The sequence below is a fragment of the Ammospiza nelsoni genome, chromosome 15 (genome assembly GCF_027579445.1).
Source record: "Ammospiza nelsoni isolate bAmmNel1 chromosome 15, bAmmNel1.pri, whole genome shotgun sequence".
Classification (NCBI taxonomy): Eukaryota; Metazoa; Chordata; class Aves; order Passeriformes; family Passerellidae; genus Ammospiza; species Ammospiza nelsoni.
In genome coordinates this window covers 184,654-201,253 of record NC_080647.1, presented here as the reverse complement: position 1 = coordinate 201,253, position 16,600 = coordinate 184,654, and the positions used below count along the sequence as shown (strand labels likewise).

General features: G+C 46.1%; 1 protein-coding gene across 4 annotated transcripts in view; it reads left to right on the top strand.

The window, feature by feature from the left end:
* Positions 1-14,715, top strand: part of ARHGEF6 (Rac/Cdc42 guanine nucleotide exchange factor 6) — a 38,564-nt gene extending 23,849 nt beyond the window's left edge. For 3 of the 4 annotated variants that reach the window (XM_059482841.1, XM_059482845.1, XM_059482843.1), the window contains 11 exons: positions 1,375-1,521; positions 2,382-2,468; positions 3,432-3,510; positions 4,373-4,512; positions 4,791-4,916; positions 7,643-7,663; positions 8,463-8,556; positions 9,665-9,754; positions 10,453-10,552; positions 11,366-11,420; positions 12,334-14,715. In XM_059482841.1, coding sequence (XP_059338824.1) covers positions 1,375-1,521; positions 2,382-2,468; positions 3,432-3,510; positions 4,373-4,512; positions 4,791-4,916; positions 7,643-7,663; positions 8,463-8,556; positions 9,665-9,754; positions 10,453-10,552; positions 11,366-11,420; positions 12,334-12,474 — 1,080 coding nt within the window. In that variant the 3' untranslated portion in view covers positions 12,475-14,715. The remainder of the gene's footprint in view (positions 1-1,374; positions 1,522-2,381; positions 2,469-3,431; positions 3,511-4,372; positions 4,513-4,790; positions 4,917-7,642; positions 7,664-8,462; positions 8,557-9,664; positions 9,755-10,452; positions 10,553-11,365; positions 11,421-12,333) is intronic. The other variant, XM_059482842.1, reaches the window with a different exon arrangement.
* Positions 14,716-16,600: the final 1,885 nt, after the last annotated feature.

The following is a 16,600-nucleotide window of genomic DNA, read 5'->3' as shown; positions in this document are numbered from 1 at the left end:
CTTTAGCATAACAGATGTCACCTGTTTGTGACAAATGCAAGTGTTTAGCAGTGCAGATGAAAGATGGGGAGGAGAAAGTTCATAGAAAACAGGAAAGGGCAATCGTGTTACATTTACTTAGAAACTCAGAACCCTTTCCATTTATTCTGGAAGCTGATAGGGGAATAACTCATTTAAATTACAAGGTGTCATTAATCTTTAGGAAATCTCGTAAGCGCTGGATGGTTTTACTTGAAATGTGTACTTGGGTGATGAGTAATTTAATGTCATTATGACACAACTAAAGAGGTTCGGTGTGAATTTGAGGTTAGACGGGCAGAGATGCCCCTTGTGATGGGCACGTGGTCCTGTTATAGGACCAGGAAGGCTCCCAAACAAAGGCAGGGAGGGACCAAGGAGCTGCTGTGAGTCACAGCGGTGCCTCTGCAGAGACTGTGATGCACTCCTGGGGATTTTATTTGGAGTTTTATCCTGGGAATGTTGGATTCGGACACTTGGGAAGCCATCAAAACATTTGATAGTTGTAGAACCAGAGTAAACCCCAGTTTGGTTCAAATGTGTGTGGTTTCAATCTAGACCCAGTGCAGCCTCTCTCTTTGCAGAGCTGGATAGTCAGTGAATTGGAAAGGAGGAAAATCTCTGTCAGATAAAGGGGTTTGGAAAAACCAAGCAGTTGGTGAAAATAGCCTTGGTTTACCTTTGCAACAATTTTCCCCATTGGCAGAGAGGTCAGTTAAAAAAAGTATTGCTTGGATTTGCAGGACTCTGTTCAGTCAGCATTGTCCTCTCTTGCTGAGAGCTGATGAGATACTGGTCACTCCCTGAAGCTTCTCCAGTCCCCAGCTGCCCAGCACTGGTGCAGTCTTTTCAATAACAGCACTTTCAGAAGATTCTTTTTTGTGCTAATCTACAGCACCACCTAGTCCTGCTTTTGGGTTCCCAGATTTTGGTTGGAAAATATCCACCCGTCTGACTTGTTGGGGACCTTGCAGTGCTACAAGTTCAACTCTGCTGTTTGGACACAACCGGCAAAATCCCTCTAAGCCATAGCAAAATTAGAGACATTTAACTGTGCAGCCGTCTTGGTTTGGAAATTGTGACCCTGAACTCTTAGAGGTGGGGCTGGTTTGGAAAGAAAAGTTTGCTCAGAGCAGTTTGCAATTTCCTTGACATTTGAATGTAATCATTACTTCATAAATCACTGGGATGTGATTTTTTAACAGACTTCATGTAATAGAGCCAAAATAGGCTTTTCTGATCCCTGACATGACCATCTCTGAGCCCACAGGGCTGTGTGAGTTGTTGCTGGTGAAACTGGGATGGTATGGGTTGGCTTCTGCCCTTTGGCTAACTAAGCTTTGCTGTGATTCCCAGTCACAATGCCAGGAGTTGAGGAAGAGAAAACAACTTGAGCTGCAAATCCTTTCTGAATCCATCCAGCGCTGGGAAGGAGAGGACATAAAAATGATGGGAAATGTCATCTACATGTCCCAGGTTATGGTGCAATCTGGGGGAAGTGAGGTGAGTGTGGAGATGTTCTGCTGGCTGTAGACTTCACGTCTGAATACCCACTTGCTCCCAGGGTAAGTGATGTGAGGTGGTAGTTCCTCTCCTTCCAAGCCACAAACTGATGACAAATAATGCTGGTAAATAATTTTACCTTGGGAAGACCTGTGCAATGGGACTGCGCATGTCTTTGGAGTGAATCAGGCACCCTATAGGCTTAGTTTCAGGCCTTTGGTGACCCACTTTTCAAGAGAAGAAGTATCTCAGTGTCATGTAGCGCATTAATTTCCCTCTTTCTCCCCTGTGACTTACTCTGAGAAATGAGAGTGACTAGAAAATGTGCTATGTGCATCACAGGGGCTGCTCTGACACCCCATCCCAGAGCTGACGGTGTTTTGGAAGCAACTGGAGTGATTCTTGTCCTACTAGTCCTAATGCATCGCACCAGTGCCTGACACAGACCTTCCACAGTGGTGCTACAGCCATGTGTGCTGCATGCTCAGTGTGGGAAAGTTCCTGTTAGCACTGAATTTTTGCTGTTACAGTTTTTCCCTGGGAAGGGAAGACCTGTAAAACAAGCCCATGCAGTATCCAGTCCCAAAAGTCTTTCTTGTTTGGGATATGAGATGCTGGGGAACATAAGGCCTTCTGAGGCACTCTGCAATGATTGGAAGAGGATTAGCAGGATGCAGACAAAAATCTCTGCAGGGAAAATTGGTACATAAATGAGGTGCTGTAAAGAAAAAAAAGCCAGAATAGTTGGTTTGGGGGTGATCTCACAGGCTGTGATTCCAGCTGCAACAGGTTCAGTTTGCTAGAGGCAGGTGCTTGTGATGCATTGCAGACTGGACTAACTTAAATTCTTATCCCCCCAGGAGAAAGAGGAGCGGTATTTCTTGTTATTTTCTAATGTTTTGCTGATGCTGTCTGCAAGCCCACGGATGAGTGGGTTCATCTATCAGGTAGGCCTGCTTAGTTTGAAGTTGCAAGGCGTTCAGTGTAAAAGTGCAAAACAGATAGTTCTTATCAAATTTGAGTCCTCTGCATCCTTTGAACTCTCTGTTGTGATGCAAACACCCCAGGCTGGGAACCATGTGCCAGGGTAGTCAATGCCTTTGTCCTGATCTTTGGTTAAGCAGCATTTGGTAAGTGAATGCTGTGAAATTAAAAAAAAAAAAAAAACAAACCAAAAAACCTCAAAACCTGTTGTTCTACCTGCTGTTTTTGAGAGTAGGGTCTGTGTCTAAGGTGTCCTGATCCAGCTGTAGGGTTTCGACCAGCCAGCTGGCTCTCAGTTTTGTGCCATCTCTGGAAAATACTTATAAAGCGCACCACAGAGTGCATGAAAATTCCAGTCCATGAGGTACTACTACATACAACTCTGCATTTCTTGTGTTTTACCATTTTACATACCCTCCAATGGCTGTTGAGAGCTTGGCTTTTCTCCGGCTGTCTGAAACCATCAATACTGCCAGGAGAAGGATGCTCTTGTTTTGATGTGACATTTGTCGTAGCAAGGAAGATGAGAAAGATTTGGGAAATATTTGGCTGGGTTTTCTGGCTTGACCCACTGGTGGGAGTAAAGTGAGCAGGCAGTTCAGCATGCAAATCAGAGGGATGGGGAAGGCTTTCAGAAAAAGCCAGGGGAAATTGATCCTTCTGACTTGACTGTAAAAAAGGTTTGCGCTGAATGAAGGGAAAGGGTGGCAGATGAGCCAGGGATGACTCAGTTGTCATGGGAGCCTCATCTCTGGGGTTTGACCTAGTTGTGCAGGGAAATCTAGTTCCATACATTAAAGGAGACTCTTCATGCAGTCCGAAGCCTTCACAAATTAATTTTAAATGGCAATTTCCAAAGAGAAAGGAATCAGCAGAAACAAGCAGAACAACACCTGCTGGCACTGACTGCTCTTTAATTCTCCCAGGGAAAGCTGCCTTTGACAGGAATGATGCTGACAAAGCTGGAAGATGCCGAAGGGAATGAGCACATGTTTGAAATCACAGGTCAGTGGGGCCCTCTGCCTGGGGCAGTCCTCCCAGTGCAAGCAAGAGTTGCCACTGGAAGTACTGGTCCGCCTCCCACTAACCCCCTGCCATGATCTTTCTCCTGCTCTTTTACCGTGTGTTGTCTGAGTTTCTGAGCAACTCTGTCCTGCTTGAGGCAATCTCCTCCAAGTGCCCTGGAGCTCTGCCTCTGGCTGCCTTTGGAGACCACAGTGCTTTGTATGGGACAAATCTCTCGCCCCAGTAGCACTGCTCTGCGCTGGTGCGCCCTGTCTGCATCCAGTAGCCATGCCTTGTAGCTCTGAGTACCTCATATATTGACAGATACCTGGTTCTGGTCATGAGGGAGCTTTCATCCTATTTCCCCATTCAGTGTATCTCATTGCTTGTAGATATACACAGGTCATTTCATGCTCAGTGCCTGGGCTGCAGTGCAGCTGTTTGTGCTGGTAGTATTTAGTGCCAGGATCCTATTCATCATGAAAGTATTGTGTTTAATGACTTTCAACATTAAATAATCCTCACACATTCATCTTACTTGTTCCCTTAGCATTTCTTGCAGCTCCCACACTGTCAGTGGTTGCCTGGAGCAGCATGGGCAGTCTCATCATCATTGTAGATGTGGTTTAGTGGTGCACCTTGCAGTGCTGGTTTAATGGTTAGACTTGATGATCTTAGATGTCTTTTCCAACCTTAATGATTCTTAATGATTAATGCTTCTATCTTTGCCCTAACCTTTTTGGAGCCACTGGACTGTGCAAACTGAGGAGCCATTTCCTGCTGTGCTGAGCTGATCTCACCCTGTGTTTCCTCCTGAGTCTCTACCACTTGCTAAAGACAGTTATTTAACCCTCTGCCACAGGGAACATGATGGAGCGGATCACTGTGTCCTGCAGCACCAGCCAGGACTTGCACGAATGGCTCGACCACTTGCAAAGGCTGACCAAAGGGACATTGGTCAGCAGCACCGTCTCCAAAACACAGTCCTGGAGTCCTCATTCAGTAAGTGTCACCTCCTGGCCTCTGCTGCCCGGGTTCCTCACTGCTGCCTCAGCTCTCTGTTTCAGCAGCACCCTGACTCTGAGGTAACACACAGCTGTAAGACACATCCTGCCTTTTGCTGTGTAACCATGTTGTGCTTGTACCATTTTACATGTATCCTGCCCTATTTTTGTTGCAACTTAGGTGTCGCAGTATCTTAACGCCTGTCCATCCCCCTCCACTTCTCTCCCTTGTCTGGTGGTTAACAGTCTTGGTTTGCTTCTCATCTATTTTCTCAGACATTTAGTTCAGCTGGGCAGATCCGTGGGCCTCTGGAACCCCCCAAAATCCTCAAGCCCTGGAGCTTGAGCTGCCTCCGTCCTGCTCCTCCACTCAGACCTTCAGCAGCACTGAGTTACAAAGAGGTAATAATCCCACCTCCCTATCCAGGACCCTGATTTCACACAGTCCCTAGACCTTGTGTACAGGTTTCTTATCCCAGAGCAGGGACACAGAAATGTAGGTTCTTGGGGATGTTGAGAGAAATTACTCTGCCTCTTTGGCCCTAGTCCTGTGATGGATGTAGGTTGCTGTCCTGGGCTTTGTGCTACATGGGACTCATGAGTACCTGTGTGTGCAGGCTGGATGTTAGCTGTTGGCTGCCGTAGCCAGCACTCTCAGTTGCTGGATTTCACCAGTCCCACATCTGGGTGTCCCATTGAGCCCTGTTTTTCAGAAGTGCCATGGTGGAGCTGCCTTCTCTCCTCCTTCCTGCCCTGGTCTGAGATGTGGACAGGGGCTCCCTCCCTGCTGGAATGTGTTCCAGCTCCAGCTGTGGCAGCAGCTCAGTGGTTCAGGATTGAGAAGCGATAGTGCACCATGAGGAAGAGGCAAAATGCCTGGCCATGCTTCTTGTGTCTTCCACCCTGTTTTGGTGGCTGGAGCAGGGCGTGGGGCTTGACCCTCCTTTGCCACCCACCAAGTGTTACACAGCAAGGTCCTGCTGGGAGGCAGCAGCTGAGGGATTGCTTCATCTGCAGGAATCCCAGCCTGGGAACTGGGAGCTGGTGTGGGAAAACCCAAAATACAGCCTAGTGCTGTTGTCACCCTGCAGCACAACTGTAGTGCTCTCCTTCCCTACCTTATGTTAAATTTTTGGAATTACTCACCAGTATCTCAGGTAACGTTCCTCTTAGTGAGTGAGCACTCTGGGTCTGAGTCAGCTGCCTTTCTTGGTACAGCAGCCCTGGGAGTGTTTCTGCCCCAGTGGGGATGGGGACAGGGAGGGGGCTTGGATCCCCTCAGCCCTCCCAGCACTTAGGGATGGAGAGTCTGGCAGCTGGCACAACTGTGGGTCTGCTGCTCCAGGTAGAGGTTTTATGTAGCCTCATTGCATCTTGTTGCATTTATTTCTTAGAATTTGTCAAGTAACACATTTCAGTTTAGTTTGGGAATTAAATTGGTTAAATACTAACTGAGCAGACTGAAAATGACCCATAATCTTTGCATGTTCCAAATTCCTAATGGAGGCTAAACCCTTTCTTGCTTGTGTGGTCAATTAAAAATATTGGCTTGAGGTAAAAGAGAAAATTTTCTGTGAGAAAAATGACAGATTGATGGATACAATACCATGGTCCTTTGCAGTTTCTTGTCCCCTGCCACTCATAGCAGGAATTAAACTCTCTGTGTCGAAAGCAAGGGAGAGGTTTTTGCCACAGGGGCCCATCCCACAGTGAGTCCCAAGGGATAGGATGCTGGATGGTATCCTGCAAAATGCCATACGACCAAAAAATGTGGCTTCTATGGGAACAAGCTGTGCTGACCATGTCAGTAGAAACCCAAAGGCCAACGTGTCCAGCAGAGCTGGGCAGGCACAGCTTGGTACTCAGTCCTGCCTGAGCCTGGGGAGAGATTCATGGACACAAGCCTGTGATGACAGATGGGGAATAAGTTTGGTTGCTGGCCCAAGCAGATCCACATCTGTCTCATGTCTTCCTCTGGGATGCTTAATCCCTAAACAGAATCCCTATTTCACTGTATTTTAGGTTTTTTAATTTAAAGCTGAGCACAAAATAAGCAATGCTGACAGCTCCATGCAAGCACCTTCCTATAATGAAGATATAATGAAGGAATACAAATTTCAAAGGTTATTTGCAGGGAAATGAGTGGGACAGTTTGATTAAATGAGCTGAGATTTTTAGACATCCAGTGCTACTTTATTTGTCTTCTCATAGCGTAAGATAGGATGGCATAGTCTTGTACACTTCCTTGTACCCAGCTCAGGAAACCTCAGACCCTGCTTGTGTATGGCACCTCACTCTTGTTGTTTCCATTGAAATTGGGTATTTTTCCTGTTCTGTTTCCAGTAATCATTTGAAATGACAGAACAGGTAAGTTCTGTGGGTGTCTGGATTCAGTTTAGCAAAGGGAAAATTATTTATAGATCATTTCTTCTACTACTTTTTTTTTTTTTTTACCTGGCTGCTTTCCATTAGGTGAAGACTTTATAACATCAGGGTTCAGGACTTTGCTGGGCAGACCTCGTGGCCCCCTGGTTCAAGCATCCCAGGGATGGGACCCAGGGATGGAATCCTCCACGGGATGTGCAGGGTGCAGGGAGCTCCCTGTCCCTGCCAGTGAAGCAGGGAGGTGTTGCAGTGCTGATGCCTGACATGGTCAGGTCTTCCGTCAGGATGGAAGGTCCCCTTTGAGAAGATGAAGTCCCAGGAGATTGTCACCAGGGTGGGCAGAGTGTCCTGACATCCTGACTAGGCTGGGCTGAGGCCCTTGGAGTCGGTGTTGAGGGCAGGCCCTGAGCGCTTCCTGGCACGTGGGGCTCCTGCGGTCCTAAGCACCAGTTTAGGCAACCAACATCTACAGACACCCACTACTAACCAAGAAAGCATGTTCTCTGTGTTTAGAGTGTATTAATGCCCAGTCATCCTGTGTCTCACATGTAAATTTTCAGTTTTGCATGACACGGTGCTCCTTTGCATGTTGATAGTGCTTTAAAACCAGGACAGAGGGGATGCTGCATTAATCTCAGGACTAACACTGAAATGTGGTTTAGAATTGTGGATTTAATTGACTTGGTGATAAAAATCATCAGTCTCTCACACTCATCTTCTCTTTCTTTGCATATTCATTGTAGAGGATGTCTTATATCTTAAAGGTAAGGGTAGATATGTCTCTTTGGCTCGTCGTGGCACAGAATGCTTGTTTCTGTTAATGCTTCTTGTGCTTGCATGACCCTAATTTTGCCTCGTTGTATCTGTAAGTTATTGTCAGAGTCAGTAGCAGCTGGCAAATATATTTTAAGATAACTCTCAGAAAGGATTTAGTGTTATGGTACTTAAACCTCCTGGCATGCCTCTTCTCCTTTAAATCCCTATCGCATGTAACCTACTAATACTCTAATTCTTTCCAAATCAGCAAGGCTTTTAACTGAGTGAAGGAGATAAAAACTTGAGTTTCTTACTCATGGAGTCATAGCAAACACTAACTTTATGTGCGTTTGTTCTCTTCTCTGTGTATATTTGTGTATGGGATTTATACTCTTAAACTGTGGGCATTTAGAAGCAGAGCTATTTGCCAACTCTTTTATATTAATAATTAAGTCAATGGAATAAGCAACATTTTAGGGTTTTCTAGCACAGACCACAGAGTTTGTAAGCAACTAAAAGTGCTATGAATGTATTTGAATTCTTTGGCTAAAGGATTTTAGAGAAGAGCTTCATTTAGTAGAGGAGCCTGTCCTGACCCAAACCTACAGGTGCAATTCCCACTGCTGTTCTAGGGAGCAGTGGGTACATATGAAGGGAAAAACTATAATTTTCCCCAACTTTGTCACTGTCTGCTTTGTAGCTTTCTAAAGTGTTTTGTGTAGCATGGGTAGCTGCATCCATCTGTGCTGCTCCACTGTTCCAACTGCCTTTGGTTCTGGTTAAACACAAGAGTCTATTTCTCTGTAGGATTCTAGCAAAAGTCCAAAAACAATGAAGAAGTTTCTTCCAAAAAGGAAAACTGAGAGAAAACCATCTGATGAAGAGTTTGTTATTCGGAAAAGTAAGTGTTGCCCAGAGATGCTTTGGCTGCCCCATCCCTGGAAGTGTTCAAGGCCAGGTTGGATGTGGCTTGGAGCAATGTGGTCGAGTGGAAAGTGTCCCTGCCCATGGCAGAGACTGGGACTAGATGATTTTTAACCCCAATCATTCTGTGATGCTATTTTTCTTTCATTTCTGGAGATTTCTCTGTTCTCAGTGATCTCCATGGGACGTTGAAAACACCCTTTCTTGCAGTGCAGGATGTGACAGGATGCTCTCACTCTGAGCCTACATGCTCCTGAGCATGGGAGACTTCTGGAAGTGCACGGGTCCTCAGCCTCTGACAGATTTCTCCTCCCCTCCCAGTTAGACATGCCACCACCCTCTTTGTGATTGCTAGCACAAGGTCATGGGTTGTGGGTGGTCTTATTCTGAGTATGAAGCCAAGGAACTACTTCCAGGTGGTTAAAAACTACATTAAACTGCACATCAAGAGTCACCAAAATGTGTCTGACAGCTGGGACAAACCCTTACCTGGCCATGCCAGCATGTCGTAGAACAGTGTCCATGGGGAATTAGGAAACAAAAAGGTCCCCATCTCAATAGGGATGTTCACCTGCAAAGAGGGGTGTCCTGAGAACTCCCTAGAGCCCACTTGGGGCACACCCTGGTGGCTTTACACGAAAGGCTGTGATCACCGTGGTCAAGCCATGGTCATGCTGCCATTCACAGCTCCAGGATCAGCTCTCTCCCTTGAGAAGATGGCACTGAGCGGAGGCTGGAAATTAACACTTCATGTTTCCAAGTCCTGCTCTGGTGCTGCTGTACCAGAACTCCCACACTAGGGTTGCTTTGCCTGCCCATCTCCTGGTGCTGCCTGCACCCAAAGTAGGGCATCACCGCCTGAGCTTTGCCAAGATGAGCAGCTAGAGATAAGTTTTCACACCATTTGTTCATGGTACTTGATGCCAGAAAATGTAAAGGACCACAAAACAGATTGGCCAAAGTCCCAGAGGCAGTAAGGCAAAGAAACAGCATGATCTCTTAAGGGGCTTGGGAGCAAAGACTGGGAGAGACAAGGCCAGAGTAGCTTGGTTTTTATGCATGTTATTGTTTGCAATGTTTTACAGGTACTGCTGCGCTGGAGGAGGATGCTCAGATCCTGAAGGTGATTGAGGCATACTGTACTGGGGCAGGCTTCCAGCAAGCTCTCAGCTCAGGTGGGCACACAAACACATTATTTAGCTCCTACTCTGCCCACAACACCGATAACCCCTTTGGGAAAAAAAGATGTTGCATCATACAGCAACGAGACTCTTGCTAGGAAACTGTAGTGTTCAATCTTTGAGATAAGGAAGCTTTATCTGCCTAGTGGTTTAGTTGACATTGTTTTTCTCCTAAACACAGAGAATGAAGCAGGTAGGAGGGCAGATGAGACACTGCAATTTCACCAGTGATTACCTGATGATAATCTCAGGTTGCTTATAGCTTTAGAAAGGAAGCATGAGTATTATCTCTCAATCAGCTGTGTGTTTAAGATTTATAAGAACCTATCTAACATTTTCACCTCTGGAAATATAACTATTTATCATTGCTGGTGAGATGGCAGCCAATTAAATCTCTGAAATTTCAAATAATGGTACATATAAAAAAGGGAGGCCATGGTTCTTTGGGGAGCTCTTGACCCTATTCAGATGGTTTCAATTATAAGTCATGATGTAACTTTAGATGCAATAAGTACTCTTGAAAATTTTCCAGTTGCTGCTGTAGCTCTGGGTTAGTGGGATGTAGCTGACATCTCCAGTCTGCCCCAGGCTGATGGTGGAGCAGGAAGAATGAGAGCTTCTGTCTCTGATGTAGCATGGGCCCCAGGGAAGATTACCCCTTTTTCTCCCTCATGAATATTTCTTGTACACAGGCTCCCGTAAAGACTCCATCCCCCAAGTCCTTCTTCCTGAGGAAGAGAAAATCATCATAGAGGAAACACGAAGCAATGGCCAGACGGTCACAGAGGAAAAGTGAGTGTGACTGCTCTCCACTTGCAGATAGATCCCTGTGTCACTTTTTGGAATGATGCCCTCTCCTTCTGTGCCTCCACAGAGGAGCAGGCCTGGTGTCATTGACTGCTGCCTTCGTTCTAGCAAAGAACCACCAGACAATTTCAGCGGCTACTTTGTCCCTTTTAAGGACAGGGCCACCCTCCCAGCTGTCCTGACATGGCTGTATTCCTCTGGCAGTCTGGATCCCCATTTTATGGCTTATCCAGATGTAGGATAATGCGGTCAGTGAGGACAGAACCAAACAAGTGGCTCTAATTTTTTAAACTGCTGATGTACTGAGCTGTTGCTGCCCCTTGGGAGCCTGCCTGGCACGTGCCTGTGAGTGCTCCCAGCCTGTTCTGTAACTTGCACATCTGGGTGACTATGTTGAGCCTCTCCCTTTCCAAGCCAGTGAGTGTGTTCCTTTCACATTTGATTTTTTGCAGCACAGCCTGAAGGAATCAAGGCTGCTTTACAAAAGATACTCAGGCATTTCTACCTTTAAAGTAATTGTTATTTATTGCCATAGCATAAACAAGGAAGCTAAAGCCACAGACCTTTGCTGATAACTCAAAGCAGAACAAGGTATCAAGGTTTGAGAAGAGAGCCCTGAGTTTTGGACCATGGCATATAAATGCTCCTAGGCTATGTTTCCAGAGTCCCCTCCCAGGCAGCAGCCTGATGCTTGGGAAGCAGAATCTGGCTGCAACTTTCCTGTCAGCACCTCCCATGCTATCACTGTTTTCCTGCACACCAACTCTAATATATTTTTTCTTTAATTTGTTTTTTCAGAAGCCTTGTTGATACAGTTTATGCACTGAAAGATGAAGTCAAAGAGCTGAAGCAGGTAATTTGGGTGGGATTGTTTGTGCTGGGAGTTGAGTGACAGCCAACCAATCTGTGCCGGATCATTTTCAGCTGGTCGGTGCCAGGAAAAGTCTTGCTGATGCTGGTCCAATCCTGCAAATTCCTAAAGGAGCATTAGTGTTTTTCTGGTTTACCTTCCTGAATCACAGAATCATAGAATCTTTAAGGTTGGAAAAGACCTCTGGGATCATGGAGTCCAACCATCAACACAGCACCACCACTATGTTCACCACTAAAGCATGTCCTGAAGTGCCATACCTACACATTCTGTGAACACTCTCAGGAATGGTGACTCTACTACTTCCCTGGGCAGACTGTTCCAGTGTTTGTCAACCCCTTCCATGAAGAAACTTTTCCTAATATCCAACATAAACCTTCCCTGCTGCAGCTGGAGACCACTTCCTCTCATCCTCCATGCTTGAGTGCTAGAGAAAGCAAGAGGGAAGGAGGAGCTGGTCTTTGTGGTAACATGAAAAACTTTCCCCCTATTCCAAAAGCTCTTTCAACTTGACCATTCATTTTATAGGGGTCTGGTGGACACTAGTTCTTATAGACTCAAAGGAAATATGTCTTCTTCCCTCCAGTACCAAGTCTGGAGGTGGGAGAAACCTTCAGAGGGGAAAAGGGTTCTTCAACCCAAGATAAAATTAGGCTTCAGGGAGGATGTTTCTGTCTGCCCAAAGTCAGGGAACTTCTGTGCAGGTCTGTGAGGTAGTAAGACTCTGTTTGGGTTACTCATGGTCTGATCCACTTATGTTCTTCATCCTCACAAACTCCTATCAAATGTCTCTGTTTTTTCATCACCTCTGAGGCATCAGATGCATGGAAGTACCTCATTGCATAAAGTGCATGGGCATAACTGCATCTTTATTCCTTTGGTTTTCACCTTGTAGGAAAACAAAAGGATGAAACAGTGTTTGGAGGAAGAGCTTAAATCCAGGAAGGACTTGGAGAAGCTGGTGAGAAGGCTGCTGAAACAGACAGATGAGTGTGGCAGGGAGGACACCGGGCGCAAGTCATCCCTGATCGCTTGAATTCATGGAGAAGCTGCTGGCAGTGGTGTGTGACCTCAGGTGTATTTTTGGGAAGTGGAACTGGATCCTTTGCCTCTTCTTGCTCCTTATTTTGTTGGTTTGGGGTATTTTGTTACCAAAAAAAAAAAAAAAAAAACCAACAAAAAAGTCATAGAGAAAAAATAGTTTTTCTTCCATCCAGTAAGGAAATAAAGCAGAAACAATCAATCACAACTGAACCAGTAAGCAAGCAGTCCATGATTCACAATTCATCTGCAGCAACTAATACCTCATTGTACCTGCTACTGGGAGCAAATACAAACTCTGCTAGTGATTGTTGCTCACAAAGGCTTGGGCAGCATTTTCCTAGAAGAAGCTTAAGCACTTTTTAATACTTTCATTCTTTCCAAAAGCACCAGTACCTATTTATTGAATGAAAACATTACTGAGGTGGTATTGAGCAGAAACCAAAAAAGCACCATGCTTCTCTTTTCAGATAATCACAACTGGGGAAGCTTTTCCCATCCATCTTCTTTTCCCCCATTAGTTGACTGTAGCGAACTAGAGCCCAGCAATACTGTGGTTCCTGTGTGGCCTTGATACTGATTAAAATGTGCAATTAACATGAAGATGTTTGAACTCCTTGGGGGAAGTCAGATCTGGAGCACCTGTCAGAGCGCATAGGAAGGTATTTTGCACAGTGCTGCCTCCTTACAGCTCATGATTAGCACAACAGATAACTGCTGTTCTGCCCCCATCCCTTTTCTTATGCATGATGTAGAATTCCTGCCCCCTGCTTTATTTTCACATTGAGTGTCCAGGTAGCCTAGGAGATGATAATTTTGCTGTGCTTCCTCTTGCAGGACATGCTTTTCTCCATATGAAATGTAAACACTGCTTGACAAAAAAAGCAACCCTAAATGTGCTGGTCCCCTGCTCCCTTCTGCCCACTTAATGCTTTTCATCGCTCCTTCCCAAAGGTTGGGAATGTTGCCAGTGGCCACTTCTCCCCACATCGCCCCACAGGGACTTTCTGCTAGGGAAAAGGAACTTTCTCTTGAGATAGGGAAGATATTTATGCTTTGACAAAACCTGGAACGCTCCTGAGGCAGGGATGTGCAACACCAGGTCCCTGCACAGCTCCTTGAACAAAGCATACAGGCAACATGCATATGTATCAGCTCTCCTTATCTTATTTGGTGTTATACCCTAGTTTAGAAATGGTGTTTTCCTTCCTTCCTTCCTTCCTTCCTTCCTTCCTTCCTTCCTTCCTTCCTTCCTTCCTTCCTTCCTTCCTTCCTTCCTTCCTTCCGACACTTCCGACACTTCCGACACTTCCGACACTTCCTTCCTTCACAGTATTATAAAAATAACCTTCTGTTAATGATGTCTTATTTAATGTTGGTTGTGAAGGACATAACACAGGCAATAATTACAATCTCTCCTTGCCATTAAAATTCAGCCAGGACATTGCAAATGGCGTTTTGGGAGATACAGACTCCAGAACATCTCAAGGAGTGTAATAAGAAACCCTCTTTAAAGAGTTGCTAGAGAAAATTCTATTTCTAGAGCAAAACAGAGGTCTGGTTACATTTGCCATCACCAGAGCATCCCAGCCAGATAGCAGCTCCCCACATCCCTCCCTGGGCACACAGCTGAGTGATTTGGTCAGCAGTCAAGCCCTGCTGTGCTTGTGAATTGTTTTCCAGGAGTAGGACCTTTGCTGCACTTAGTGCTGCTCAGGGAGGCCGTGCCCAGAGCCCTCGGCACTGCCTGGCCCTGCTGCCTGCTCCAAGCTGGCCGGGGCACCGGGCTGCTGACATGCAGAGCAAACCAAGGGAGAGGGTGGAAATGTGTCCTCGCTGCCCCCAGGCTCAGTTGAAACCCATGCTATGTACATATGCATGTTTGTGAGATGTAATGTGATGGAGGGCACACTGGGACTTTTTGGATCAAGCGTTTGTCAAGAGCTAGAAGCCAAAAAAAGACAAGAAAATAAAATAAAAAGGAAAAGAAGCCATGCCAGATGGACAGCAATGTTTCCATATTTACTTTGTTTACAGTGCTTTGTAAATAGGTTCCAGTGAGTCTGTCTTTAGATGGATGTCGTGTCAGCTGCCTTCCAGTGTATCTTTGTCATGTAGGTTTATTTACTGTAAACTACTTATGCAAGTTCAACTTTTCTAACATGTTTTTATTTTGAACAGTTTTTTAATTGACATTTTCAACAAATAAAGGATAAAAGTCACTTCTTAGCCCTTGGAGCTGCTTCCTGTGTTTCTGCCATGAAAGCAAAGCCAGTGCTTGCTCTGGGCATCACTGATTTCCTCAAGATGCCATGGCAGCATCATACATCTCTCATTTACTGGTAGGAATGCTGGTGTGAAAGGTGATGCTGGCACTTGGACTGTTGCTTCCATCGCCATCCATATCTGCAGTAGGCCAAGAGCACCTGGTCCCAGGACAAGAGATGCATTTCCATCCCTCAGGCCCCACGTGCACTCTGTTCACAAGGATGCTTTATGGAAAACAGACTGCTCTGCTGCACCAGGCACTTGCTGTAGATAAGTGACTTCCTGCCTGAGATTTTATTTTTTTTAGTTTGTGTTTTTTCTGGCAATTAGGTGTGGTGACAGGATTTCCTTTGGTCTACCACCACTTGGACAAGATGTCTCCTGCAGGCTGGGAGTTTTTTAACTCTTTGGTGGAGATGTGCCATGGTCTGTGGTCTCAGGCTGCAGCAGAAGTGGAAGATCAAGGGCAGGAGGGCTGGACACTCCTCTCCTTCCCCAAACACAGTCTTGAGAGTAGGAAAAAGAACAAGGGAAAAAAGAAACACTAGCCTTGGGTGCATCATGGAAAAACACTGAAGTCTGAAACTTCCAAAGGGCAAGCTTAAATGGGATATTAGAAAGCCTCACTCTTCCCTATGAGAGGGGTGAGGCCCTAGAACAGGTTACCCAGAGAAGCTGTGGCTGCCCCATCCGTGGAAGGGTTCCAGGCCAGGTTGGATGTGGCTTGCAGCAACCTTGTGTGTGTGTGTGTATATATATATGTATATATATATATAAAATGTATATATCTATATCTATCTATATATCTATATACTTTTTTTTTTTAGTAAGATCAGTGTGTATTGAACCATACAAACACCTCTCCCAGGAGATCTCCATGCTGCTGCTTGGGCAGCACTGCTCATCCATCACCCGCTGTGCCAGTCCTGCTGATGTGCCCTGCAAACTCATTACCCTCTCAACCCGTTAACTCGGAACAAAAATCAGTTTGGAAATGGTAAAATCCACAGCCTGAGGACTTGCATAGAGGCCTCACGTCAAGGAAAAAATCAATGTATTGACAACCTTTGAACTTTCCATGGGGAGAGCAAACAGTGCCAGCTATGGCAACAGGCAGGGCTGGGGGAGAAGGACACAGTGGAATGGCAGCAATTGCCTCTCGTCCTCTCTCACACACTACCTCACATCTGAATCCCACTGGCTATTTTTGGCAAGTCAAGAAACAGAGGCAAGAAAAAAAAAGCCCTGATAAAGGCAGCCGTGGGAGCAGGGGCTGGAGTTGGTCAGGCAACCCACAGGCAGGAGAGATGACAGCTGGCATCTGCTGCCCTTGCTGCAGAATTTATGGACTTCTTTAATGACTGTTTTTCTCCTCCCCTCTTTGTTTTCCTCAACCATGCAATTTGCAGCTTCTGGATCCCTGCTCAGTGATCTGGGCTGGGGACCACAGCCCAGCCCAAGGTCTCTGGCAGGTGCTCCTGGCCATCGAGGATGGGGGCTGCAGGAGGCTTCAAAGTGTTCACTGATCACAGTTTTTCCACCTGTGATGAGCACGTTTTCTACTCCTCGCTTTTGGCCACACACACACTCCTCACAGATCTCTCCTCCCCATTCACTTGCTCCAAGCTTCTCCCCCCGTCTCAGACCATGCTAGTTCGCACCGTTTTCGGTTTCTCCTGTAGCTCCCACCCACGCTCCCACCATGACCGAGCACCTCCACCTCCCCTGTGGAGGTTTGTGGTTCTTCAGGCAGCCCAGCACTGCCTGCAGGAGCCTGGCCCACAGGGCTGGCTGTGTTTCAGTAGGAGCAGGGGATGTGGTCAGACCCACACTACCACAGGGCACCGCATCCA